Source organism: Quercus lobata, chromosome 5 (genome assembly GCF_001633185.2).
Source record: "Quercus lobata isolate SW786 chromosome 5, ValleyOak3.0 Primary Assembly, whole genome shotgun sequence".
Lineage (NCBI taxonomy): Eukaryota > Viridiplantae > Streptophyta > Magnoliopsida > Fagales > Fagaceae > Quercus > Quercus lobata.
In genome coordinates, this window is record NC_044908.1 from 78,992,102 (window position 1) to 79,005,675 (window position 13,574).

The window sequence follows — 13,574 nt, forward strand, 5'->3', positions numbered from 1 at the left end:
TAATGTTTTGAATGATTCCTTAAATTTAATGAGTCCAACAATTGTCACAGGTTTCTTTTAATATTTAAGAAAATGTCAATTTTTTAACTGACAAAATTAAAGTCTTTAGAAAGACTCTGATTCATCTGCTAAGTCTTTATTCAGACTTTGATTCTTCTTCTTCATTAACCTTAAATTAGGATTGATAGATGTGTTGGAAAATTTTGGCACCAAAACATTTTAGATTTGGGTTTATACTAATTGTGTTATGGTTAAATGTAGGCCAAAAGCTACTATAAGATGATGAGGTTAAACTCAAATTCTGAGGAGAAAACATAATTATGAGGAGAAAAGTTACCATATCAAATTCTGAGTAGAAAAGTTAACATATCAAGTTTGGCTAAGAACAAATCTTCTTGAGCCTGAATAATTAGAAAACCCTATCTCTATAGTGTTCTCCATGTGAGATCATTTTAGAGTTTTTCACCTTGAGCCATAACGAAGAGATTATAACATAGTAAGTGTTCTTTCAAACCACAGAAAACTTGAATTTCTGCTAATAAGTTTATTGGTAGAATACCATTAGAGTGTTCTATTGAAGAGATTATAACATAATAAGTGTTCTTTCACACCACAGAAAAGTTGAACATCTGCCAACAAGTTTATCAGTAGAACACCACTAGAGTGTTCTATAGAGTACCATAAGCATTGTATTTCTTCAAATACGAAATTGTAGTATAAGTAATAAGTGCATACTTCAACGAGCTTCAAGCTCAGAAATGGTTACATCATTGATTGAACCAGGTGCTCCTGCAGAATTTGATGAGTCTTGACCATTATTTATATTTTTTCTATTGATAAATGCTGGCTTGTTTGGTGCGGGAAGAGTTGTTTCATTTCCCAGCATGAATACAATTTCTACCATGGTTGGTCGATCTGTCGCTTGTTCTTGCACACATAAAAGCCCAATTTGAATACATCTTGAAATTTCATGAGTAGGATATGCTTGACCCAATGATGAGTCGACTATGTCCAAGGCTTTGCCTTCCATCCATAAGTCCCAAGCCTGAAAATTTAACAATATCATACTTGACACTTCTACGGTGAAGTTCATTAATTCAAAACAAAATGATAATATATTTTACTTACATGTCCTATTAAATTTAGGCATGGACTTGCAATATGATAGTGATTGTTTCTCTTGCCACTAATTATCTCTAGAGTTAAGACACCATAGCTAAAGATATCTGATTTGATATAATATAATCCTTCCATTGCATACTCTTGTGCCATATATCCACTGCAATTGAAAAAAAAAAAAATAATGATTGTGTGATTTTTATTTTTAACATTTTTTGTCAATGTGTTTGTGCATGTGTAGCCCACTTATCTTATCTTTGGTACAAACTCAATTCGTGTTCCTTACTCTTGAGTTTGATAGGCTGTGTTAATTAAGGATATGAATGCAATTGAGAGAGAGAGAGAGAGAGTTACTAGGTGCCAACAACTCTATTTGTATTTGCTTCAATTTGGCCATCTCCAAACATTCTAGCCAAACCAAAATCTGAAATTTTTGGATTCATTGCAGCATCGAGTAGTACATTGCTTGTTTTTAGATCTCTATGGATGATTTTTAGTCTTGAATCTTGATGAAGATATAAGACTCCTCGAGCAATACCAGAAATAAATTCAAATCGCTTACTCCAATCCAACAATTGCCTTCCTATTTCGTTTGGATCAAAAAAATGAAAGTTTTTATCCGTAAGGCATAATATAAAACAATTGAAGTTAAGATCATCATCTGTCTTGAACTTGATTTTAGTTATACTATAGTTATAATAATGCCTGAAAGAAAGAATCAGATAGTTGAAAGCCATAAGTGAAGGAAGAAATGCTATACCAAGGATGAAAAAGTGTAGACTTTTGTTTGGCATGTATTCATAGATTAACATCTTCTCTTCTTTGTGGATGCAGCAACCAAAAAGCCTCACAAGATTCCTATGTTGGAGTTTGGCTATTAGCATGACTTCATTCTTAAATTCTTCTGTGCCCTGCCTTGAACTCCTTCAGAGTGTTTTTACTGCTATTTCCTGCCCATTGGCTAGTTGACCCTAAAATTATAAATGAGACTTGAAATTATTAATATATTAATTGATAGTTACAAATATTAATAAATTATTATGAATTTTTTATACTATATATCACTATGCATGTGCCACTTTTACACCACGTCCATCACCTCCACCAAATATTATCTTACACATGTGGGGCTATTAGAAATTAAAAATAACAAATTGTGAGAGCTTCCTCCCAAAATTTTGTGCAATTATGATACTAGCTTTTCGACCTCAACATTGCCCCAAATGTACAAAAATTGTAGTTGTACAATAATAAGCATTGCTTCACATTTAACAAAGTTGTATAGTTATCTTAGATGCTTATCGTGTATAAGGTGAAAGTACCTTGTAGACCGGACCAAAGCCACCTTGACCAAGTCTTTTAGTAAGAGAGAAATTGTCTGTTGCTGCAAGTATGGTGCTTATATCGAAAAATGGTAGATCCTGTTTTCTTCTACCTCCATCAAGCTTATGAGAATCTTGAAAAGTTGTTGAACTTGCAGTAATATCGTTGAACATTTTGAACTTTCTTTCCCTTGTTGTTCTCATACAAGAATAGTTACAAAGGATGGTTGTAAATTTATAGCCATGTTAATCATTTATTTATAACTAGATAAATTACACCAACCTACCGAGAAATGTATTGAAATAAATCTTTTCCCAAACGTTTGTGTACAAAACTCCCCTCCTTGAAAATTTTGGAGGCTATTATTTTGTGAATCTTTAAAAGATATTGGTGCAATATTAATTTTTCTAAAGCTTTTAATGATTATTCAACTTTGAAGAAAATTGGTGATTTCAAGGTTAAAAAGAGATAAGTTTATCACTTCTATTCCAATGAAATCCAACTTGTCTCAGCTTGTCTTGTGTAGGTTTTTCCTATATCGAAGAGGAATTATATTTCTTAGCATGGTATTATAACAACTATTGGTATTTTTTGCGACTTCATTCCTCCATTTAAAAGGAATGGTAGTGCACTTACCTTGCCCTTGACTAGTGATAACTTTTACAGTTTTACCTACCCTACTAAGTCTTGTTCTAGCCCACCCAATCTCAAGTGTGCATGTAGGGGTAATATGTGTATAATATTTTCTAATATAAATTTATATTATTTATTTATATATAATATAACTTTTTATACATATTCTAGTACCCTCCATAAAAAAAAAAAAAAAAAAAAAAAAAAAAAAAAAAAAAAAACTTACCTCCCTCTCTTGATATTCTCAAGATCATCTCTCCCAATTCTTTCTCATTTCTCTCATTTTAATCCATGTCAACCCCACATATCAATAAAGATGAAAAATAACTCTAACTTGTCTTGCTCCTATCTTGCATGAGTTTTTACCATCTGGAAGAAAGGACAGGATGCTTGGGATCGATCCAACCCCTTCTCAACATGTTATAATCTATATATAAAATAATAGGTGAAGTAGAGAGAAACTCAAATTGCAATTTCAAATTAGAATTCTAATTTTGTGTCACGTGTCCAGATTGCAATTTCAAATTAGAACTCTAATTGTGTGACATGTGCCTAGATTCATGTGAGGATCACACCAATTTCAATATGAAATTAGAGTCTAATTTTGAGCCATGTGTCCCAATATATTTTTCTAAATTTAGGTGTCAAGTGAAGACCACACCATACATACATATACAAATTTCCTCAAATCACGTAGGAGTCTTTAATGACTCTCTCGTCTCTTGGCTTTTCACGTTTGTTTTTTTTTTTTCACATCAATCCCAATCACTCTAAAATCCTTTCTTAATTTTTGTGCCAAAGGAATTTTATATATATATATATATATATTTATAAAATCAAAGCTAAGAGAAAATATAATTTAAATTCTAAATTGGATAATTAATTTTGCATCATGTATCTTATCTAAAATTTTAAATTTTTGTGCATGCATTAACACCTAACACGGAAGTTAGAAAACCACAATAATCAAGTTCATTCACCTAAGCAAAAACATTTAACTTGCACACTATAAAAATCCCTACCATCCCATTCATTGTTCATATAAGCATAAACATACAACCTTCCAGAAACATTCAGCCACATGAATGAGGAGAATTAAGTTTTCGTTAGATTCCATTTTTTCAGAAAATTGCATCCAGTCATGCCTTTATTGTTTCATCCCCATCAGTGTATATTCTGTAACATTTATCTTATATATATGCTTTCGAGTTCAAAAATTGTATTGAGTTACTTTTTATTTGTGGCATGAAGGACTCAGGATCATTTCTTGAGAGAAGAGTTACTGGATTACGTAGAGTAAGGATACTAAACAAAAATGATGCGAAGATTTCACAGACTATACATGGGATACCAGGTTCATTTCTTATATCTATATTTGTATTTTCAATCTGTAATGCTTTATTTATCCACAAATTATATTTTCATATTATTCTTTCATATCAAGTGCTCACTCAAAGATTGTCATAACCCATTTTTCATCTACAAAGTTTATAACTAATGAGATTATGATCTCGAACTAGCTAATTCCATGCAATAATTTCATGGAGGTTGGGCTGTCAGGAGAGAAATTAAATATTCACACAGAACAAGGGTCAAGTAATATTCAATGGAGAAGGTTTGGAAACTCTAATCATCAAAGACTCACATGGTACAAGGTATAAATTCTGCTAATGCTTTGTCATGCTAATTATTCTTGCCTGAACTATTTCTGTATACTTAATCAGCACTAACCTTATCTTCATGGATTGTCTTTATAGACTCAATTTGATGCACCCAAAGGAAATGACCCTGTTGCATTAAACCTTGGTTCTATGGGAAAAGGGGAAGCTTGGGTTAATGGACAAAGTATTGGGCAATATTGGGTCTCATTTCTTACCCCAGAAGGGAGTCCTTCACAAACATGGTATGCCTTAGAACTTATGTTTGGTACTTTTGTTTGAATACTTAAAATAACAATACAAGCGATTAATTAGTAACAATACACATACAACTATTGTCACTGAGCAATAAAATGCAATTTTTCGTTTGTACTTAATAGTAAAAAGGAAGCCATTAGTTCTATGCTAAAAAATTAAAAATTTGGTCTTCCACCTTTACTCTTATTTCAAACCCATTCTTATACAGTAAAATATTTCTTCATACTTTCAGTCGTCAAAGTGACCTTGGCTTCATGAATTTCATTTACTATATATGTCAACATTTTTCATCAATTAGATGATGGTAAGGATTTTTTAAAATATTTTTAAATAGGGTAAAATTTATGTACAATATCTTAAGTACATTACATTAGATTTTTCAATTAAATTCAAATATAGAATTCCAAATTAGAGTTCTAATTTTAAGCCATGTGTCCCAATATATTTTTCTAAATTTAGGTGTCAAGTGAAGACCACACCATACATAAATATACAAATTTCCTCAAATCACGTAGGAGTCTTTAATGACTCTCTCTGTCTCTTGGCTCTTCACGTTGTTTTTTTTATTTTTTTTTTTATCAGTCCCAATCACTCTAAAATCCTTTCTAGATTTTTGTGCCAAAGGAATATATATATATATATATATATATATTTATAAAATCAAAATTGAGAGAAAATATAATTTAAATTCTAAATTGGATAGTTAATTTTGCATCATGTATCTTATCTAAAATTTTAAATTTTTGTGCATGCATTAACACCTAACACGGAAGTTAGAAAACCACAATAATCAAGTTCATTCACCTAAGCAAAAACATTTAACTTGCACAGTATAAAAATCCCTATACCATCCCATTCATTGTTCATATAAGCATAAACATACAACCTTCCAAAAACATTTAGCCACATTTTCCACAAAAAATAAAAAAAATTCCCACGCCTTCACCACTTAAAAGTTAAAACTAACACAAACTTTCACTCTCGCATAGATCTTCACATTTAACTTTCATCTATTTCTCAAATGCATAATCTTTTCTCTGAGTTTTTAAAGGCATTGAAGGTAGTTTCTCTCTATCTCCCTTGCTTTCATATTCTTTTGTTTTCCCCAATTTGGGCTGCAATTTGTGTAATCGTTTTTTTTTTTTTTTTTAGTGGTATGATGAAGATCAAAAAAGCAGAGTCTCCATTAACAAAACAAATCACACACTCCTAAGAAAAGGTGAGTAAACGTTTTCCTTTCTTTTTGTAAATTTTTTTTTTGAATTATATATTAATAATAATTAAAAAAAACATTATGAAGCAAGCAATTATCACTTAGAAAATAAGCAAGCAAAAAAAGAAAAAAAAAGTGCTTCACAATATAAAAAATTAAGAATTAATAAATTTTTTTAAAAAACAATATGGACAATTTACATTTTCTACCTAATAATATTCTTACAAGATTTTTTAAAGAGTTAACAAAAAAATAAGAATAACTATATATCAATAGCATTTAAATTATATATATAGGAATTATACTATGCACCTCAATGTGTATTTTTTAAGTATATCCATGCATATGCATGGGGTTACAGGCTAGAACCATAAAATTTGAATCATCTGCATTTTCTAATAAAGTTTGCTAAATCATAAATTAGAACCATCATTTGGAACTTAAAATCTCCAAATTTATACATATAATCTACCAAACAATACCTACTAAATAATAAAGCACAATCTTTCTTGTCCAAAGCATATTTTATGTCACTGTGATGACACTGAACCATACTCATGTGGAACCACACAATAATAATAAAAAAGTAAAAGGAAACCATCCATTGATCACACATCACATACCTCCCAGAAATCAATTATATGAATTCTATCAAACTATACTCATCTAAGCTAGAAGATAGACAATACAAATAGCATTTCATATATGCCCAACATACAATCCACCTATACACACAAACCACTCTTATGCCAATTATTTATAAGCAATTACAAGTAAAGCCCCAGTTGATAAGCCATATCATATAAGGTTTGTTGGTCTGCTCAACTGAAATTGTAAAAAAATTACATAATGCTAAGTTTTGTTAATAAAATTTTCTGGTTAATAATATGAATTTGGACTTAATTAAGCCTTCTAAACATGAATAAACTCATGATTAATAATAAAAAATAAAAAAAACCAATAGTAACACTTAACTAATAAAATGCAATTTTTTTTTTCATTGTCTTATTTAATTATATCCATTCCCGTGCGGTAGCACGGGTTACATACTAGTTCTAAAGATAAAGAGTAATAATTATAGAATGAAGGTCTATCTTATGGTTTTTTTTTTTTTTCTATTAACTTTTAGTCAACCATCAGATAGGCTAATAACTAAGATTGGTAATCCTTATTTTCTTTTGCTTTTTGCTAAGTTCGTAATTTTTTTAATCATATTGTTTTTTTTAATTAAAAATAAAGGGTTTTATATCATATTGTATCATGGAAGAAAGAGGGGGAAAATACAATATATATATATATAGGGTGTGTTTGTATTCGCGTTTGCTACGTTGCGTTTTACTTTCTACGTTTTCTCCTTCTTTTTTTTTTTTTTTTTTTTTTTTTTTTTGGTTCACGCGTTTTCTCCCTCACAAGCGGCTACTGTTCATGTACTGTACATGAACAGTAGCCACAATATTTGACCAGTTTTACGTGAACAGTGCATTCGTGCACTGTTCACGGACCCACAAATTTCATTTTTTATCAATTTTTTCATTAAAAATGGGTCCCACGATACTATTCACACATTTAAAAATTATTTTGCTACAGTGTTTTCAGTTTTCAGTTTTCAGTTTCAACAAAATAAGTTCTATCCAAACACACACTATAATGGTCAAGGTTCTTATTATAAATTGATTCAGCCAAGTTATTTATTTATTTATTGTTGAAAAGCTAATTTTTATTTTTTTTATTTTAGTTGGCATGTTTGACAAACAATTTTGAAAGCAAGACTTGGACTCAACTCATCAGTTCGATAAAAATAATGAATTGAGTTTTAAATTAGCCAAACCCAAGCAACTTGATTTGTTTATAGCTAAATAATATGAAAAAAAGGCATCTATGAGTTAAGAGTCATAAAATTTCAATAGTATTTTCAGCTTCCCATGAATGAGTAGGGCCACATGTACATGTCAATGTCATCGTTTCAAGGTCCATATTTTCCTTATTTCTAAAAGGAAAATGTTAAATTTATTAATTTTACTTAGAATAGAAAAATAATTAAAAATTTATACTATAGAGAGATTATAAGACAATAAAAATAAAATTACTTACAAGTCAAATCAGGGGCAAAGGTATATACAAGCCTGGGGGCTATGACCCCCAAACTTTTCAAGAAATGTTAATAAGAAAACATTATATTTCTATTTGTGGGTGCACAAAAAAATTTGCATAAGTAATTAAGAGATTTACAAGACTCATGAGAATCTTTACCATGCATCATCGTCCTTCTAGAGTATTCGTTAATTCATCATTTGATTCTGTTTGATTAGAAGAAGTTGCCTTGGACTGGTCTCTCCTTATGAAAAGGCTGGTCCTTTGGTAGTTGGCAGGTTCACAGTTTCAATATCAAACATCTTGATAACCTTCATCATAGTAGGGCGATCACCTGGATTCTCTTGTACACATAATAGACCAATATTTAGGCACTTTACAAATTGATTTGCAATACAAGTATCTTGTAGGGTCTCGTCCATTAAATCCAAAACCTTTTTCTGTCCACAGTCTCCATGCCTGTGACAATAAAATTGGTATGAATAAAAAAATGACCAAAGCGTAGCTGGTACACAATCTAGCTAATATAATGAAGTGAAAAAACCAAGATCCAATAATTAAGAAAAATTATGCACACTTACATAACCTAGAAGGCTCATTGCTTGTTTTGACTGATAAAAACTTGTGTTCTTTTTTCCACTTATAATCTCAAGTAGAACACTACCAAAACTAAAAACATCAGATTTGATTGAAATTCCTTCTAATGCATACTCCGGGGAGATATAGCCATTGCATTGCAACGATCATAATAAATTATAATATTAGCAAGGAAACTATGTGCATATTCTCTAAATAATGTTTTAGGACTCAATATTTTCAAAATGTTTTTTTGATATATAAGATATGCCATAATGTGTAATAATATAAACATCCAACTACGTTCCAACTATTTTAGTTGTGTTTGCCTTAGTTTGTGTGCCACCAACAATCCTCGCCAATCTAAAGTCAGATATTTTGGGGTTCATTTCCTGATCTAGAAGAATGTTACTGGTTTTCAAATCTCTATGAATGATCCTTAATCTAGAGTCTTGGTGAAGATAAAGAAGCTCTCGAGTGATTCCCCAAATGATATTGAAATGCATCTCCCAATCCAAAAGCACCCTTTGCTTTTGATCTTGCAAGTTTCCATTTCCATTTCAGAGAATAGGTTTAGCAACTATAATAAGCAATTGTTTACTAAAATAAGAAACAATGTGAACATAACATGGATAGTAAAATATTAGGGACACGGTTTGAAAACTAACCAAATATGAAAAGGTCTAAACTTTTATTCAGCATGTACTCATAAAGTAAAATTTTTTCAGTCCCTTTTATGCAATATCCATAGAGTCTAACAAGGTTTTGATGTTGAAGTCTTGCAATCAATACCACTTTGTTCTTAAATTCTTGTAAACCTTGACTCGAGACACTTGAAAGCCTCTTTACTGCAATTGCTTGACCATTTGGAAGTTTATCCTGTGACCAAAATTCCAATGAACAATATTACCATTAACCAAAAACAATTTGCATGACATGAACATTAATGACCAATAAATGTTGCTGAAATTACCTTGTAAACAGGTCCATAACCTCCTTCTCCAAGCTTGTTTTCATTTGAGAAGTTATTTGTAGCAATTAGTATGCTTTCCAAATAAAAAAAGGGCACATCTATGCCTTTTTCATCTTCTTCTTTGAATTCACTTAAGTCTTTCAGAGCTTGGACATGTCTTTCACTGTTTAACATGCTATGTGCTCGATTTCTTTGATCAATTTTTCTATTTTCTAAATTCAAAAGATACTTCTATATCTTAGTTCACATCTTAATCACATGGAAGAACTTATAAATATTTGTATTCATATTCAAATTAACAAAAAACTATAAATTGTGCATAGCATGCATTTTGTAAGGTAGTTACCTTGTCTCTTGGCTATGTTTCTACGCCATTTGTAAATAGAGCTAATGGCACAGAGAATAATCACACTAGTTATTCCAATAATCAGAAGCAATGTCATCCACTTTTCCGATGAAAAAAAAAAAAAAAACTTGTCATACTTTAATAAAATGAATGTGAACAAAAGCCTCTTAAATCATATTTTGTTATCGTGAACATGCGCAAATGATTGGTTTAAACGATAATAAGCAGGATTCAATTGATGTTGTTTTCATCAATTGTGTAATTATATTGTTACTGTTGTGCAAAATACAAACTTTGCAGTGACATAGCCAAAACTCTTTTTTATGGGACTGACTTTTAGGACCAAAATGAAATTTTATGAAACTCAAATTAGACATATTGTTTGCGCACACATACACACAATATATACTATCTTTCATATAAAACTGAATAAGTCATATATTATTGAGTAAGGAAAAATCTGTGAGTTTTATTTAAAAAAATTGATTTTAAATTGAGCATTTATATGGTGTTTGTAATGGAAAGACCAGTGAGTTTAATTTAATAATGTGTTATGAGATGATTTTTTTTAGACGAAAACACCATTTTGGTTCCTACATTTTGAGATCACGATCAATTTGGTCCCTACATTTTAGTAGCAGTCAATATGGTCTTTGTTATTTTCAACTTCCAATCAATTTGATCCCTACCGTTAACTCACTAATGGAAAATACTTAGGTGGCAAACGGTTTGCATGATTGGTGTCCATGTGGCTAACATAATAATATAAAATTAAATAATTAAACATCAAAAATCCAAATAAGTATTTCAATGAAGAAAAAAAAGGCCATGTCAGATAAACAAAATCTAAAAAAATAATAATAATTGAAAGAAGAAAAATTAAAGAAATTTTTTTTTTTTGGTTGTATATCTCCTATTTCTTCTAATTTCTTTTGTATTCTTGCACTTTCTTAGGTACCAAACATAGTACCCAGCGACACAACAATAAAAAAAAAAGTTCCACTATATCTTCAACAAATACCAAACACATAAAACGTAAAGAAACTGCAAAAAACTTGGACAAGAAATAATTCAATAAAATTGTCCAAGCTAAGAAAAGACTCATCTCTGAAAACCCAAGCACTAAAAAGATTCAATACAAACTATATAGTACATTATTGAACATTCTGAAGTTGACCCAAATCCTAAAGCATCATATAGAAACAATTGGAGAAAAGTCTCTATTTTTATAACGTTATTGGTCTCTCTCCGAATAACAAAAGTCACAGAATCAAAGGCCAAAAGGCTTTTGCTTGAGATTCCCAATGCCTTGCACTTCGATTAGTCAATTCACACCAACAGACAACCCAAATCAAATTCAAACGGCTTTTTTCCTTTGAATTTTTTGCATCAATGAAATCCACTATGGAGGCTGATTTGCCTTTGTCCTCAACCCAAGCATGTCGTACCGTCGCAGTTTAGCGTCGTTCAACTATTGGGCTTTCTTGTCGTCGTTTATGGCCACATCAATTTGACGTTGCCCTTTCTCTCTTTGACTTTAGGGCGAGGGTTTGTGCAAATGATGTGGATTTTGTTTTGTTAGGTTGTATTTAAGAATTTGGGTGAATGGTAAGGGGTTGGGGCGAATTTGTGCAGCCTAATATTATTGTTTTTTCCAGATTATTGTCTTTCTGGGTAAGCGTTTGGTAGTTAAGAAACTGGAAGAGTACAAAAGAAAATTAAAAAAAAAAAAATTGAGAAATTTTTTTTTGAATTCTTTTTTTTTTCTTTCAATTTATTTTTTTTTTTTAGATTTTGTTTATCTGACATGGCCTTTTTTTTCTTCATTAAAATGCTTATGTGGATTTTTGCTATTTAATTATTTAATTTTATATTATTATGTTAGTCACATGGGCGCCAATCATGCAAACCATTTGCCACCTAAGCATTTTCTGTTAGTGAGTTAACGGTGGGGACCAAATTGACTGGAAGTTGAAAATAACAAGGACCATATTGACTGCTACCAAAATGTAGGGACCAAATTGACTGTGATCTCAAAATGTAGGGACCAAAATGATGTTTTCGCCTTTTTTTTTTTATTGAAAATTTTAACTTCTTAAACATTTAAATTTTTATTTTTGAAAAATAGTGAACATTTATTATTCATAATACTAATAAACTTATGGAACACACTAGCTGCCTTGCATACATAAAAAGTATTTGACCCACAAATAACAAATTAAGAATACATCAATTAAACATCATCTTAGGAAATACTATTATTACAATCTATCTCTCAAAAAACTCAATTTTCTTTTAAATTGACGTGTCATGTAAGATTGCATTTTTTGCTATCCCAAATTTCAACAAACTACATACTAGAAAAAAAAATAACAATAAATAAATTCAAAAAATTATTTTACTCAAGAAAATTATATATGTTAACTAAGTATGATAAACACGCAAACCAAAAAGTGCATCGTTGGAATTTAGTTACAAAACCTAAAACTCAAGACAATATTTTATCACTCAAATCAAATAGGAATTTTATTTTAATATTGGCATTGAAATTTCTTTAGCTAGTGCCTTAAGGAAAATTATATTAAAACCACTGAAGATTTGTTATGCATATTTTCATAAAAATAGTGAATTTAAGGACTTTTATAAAATTTGTATAATTTACTTAGTAATCTTATTAATTTGTATGTGATATTACACTTTCTTAACATTTTTCAATTCCCTTTAAAGACTGTTTTATTTTTCTTAGGTGGGGTGACTTCATATCTTTTTATTTTTTATTTTGAGAAAGACTTCATATCTTTTTAGAGCCAAACTCTTAAAATAATAATAATAATAATAATAATAATAATAATAATAATTTTGATAAATAGCATGACACTGTAAATTATTAAAAATTATTTAATAACATGATATATAAATATATATATATATATATATATATATAAATTATTAAAAATTATTGGGACTATGGGGCCATTGCCCCCCTTAGTACCAATATAGTTCCATCCCTTACAAAACTATTATATATAATAACATATAACATTTATTACCTTGGTACAGGCAATTTGACCTCCCAACTTCTAAGTTTAGAATAAAAAGTGATTATTGGTAAGTAAATGAAAACTTCGGCAAAAAACAGGACTTATTCTTACATAAAAGATATTATATTTTATATAGACAAAACCCTTCATCATATAGGATTTATTTTTACATAAAACATAGGGAAAAATGCTCATACATCCTCTAAACTTTTAACTATTGGCTAAAACACCTCCTAAACTTTTTTATTAGCCAATTTACTCTTTAAACTACACACGTCCAACAAATCAATACCTCTATTAGTTTGGTGTTAAAAATCTAACAGGCACGCGTGAGATTTAAAAA

General features: G+C 30.0%; 1 protein-coding gene and 1 pseudogene across 2 annotated transcripts; one reads left to right on the forward strand and one right to left on the reverse strand.

Annotated features, from left to right (window-relative positions):
* Positions 1–538: 538 nt before the first annotated feature.
* LOC115991222 overlaps positions 539–13,574 on the reverse strand; it is a 29,958-nt pseudogene continuing 16,922 nt past the window's right edge.
* On the forward strand, positions 3,964–5,280 carry LOC115991696 (beta-galactosidase 16-like). 2 transcript variants are annotated; one of them, XM_031115554.1, is made up of 4 exons: positions 3,964–4,244; positions 4,327–4,429; positions 4,636–4,730; positions 4,833–5,280. In XM_031115554.1, exons 1-4 carry the CDS (start codon positions 4,161–4,163, stop codon positions 5,013–5,015), a joined length of 465 nt encoding a protein of 154 aa, XP_030971414.1. In that variant the 5' UTR covers positions 3,964–4,160; the 3' UTR covers positions 5,016–5,280. The 2 variants fall into 2 exon arrangements, with proteins under 2 accessions (XP_030971414.1, XP_030971416.1); XM_031115556.1 differs by having other exon boundaries at positions 3,964–4,429; positions 4,596–4,730; positions 4,833–5,279.

Bases quoted from the DNA above. Each gene is read 5' to 3' on its own strand.
- LOC115991696 (XM_031115554.1), top strand. From the start codon at position 4,161: ATGAGGAGAATTAAGTTTTCGTTAGATTCCATTTTTTCAGAAAATTGC. The intron at 4,245-4,326 runs GTATATTCTGTA...TGTGGCATGAAG, and splicing joins ATTGTTTCATCCCCATCAGT to GACTCAGGATCATTTCTTGA. The intron at 4,731-4,832 runs GTATAAATTCTG...TTGTCTTTATAG, and splicing joins AAAGACTCACATGGTACAAG to ACTCAATTTGATGCACCCAA.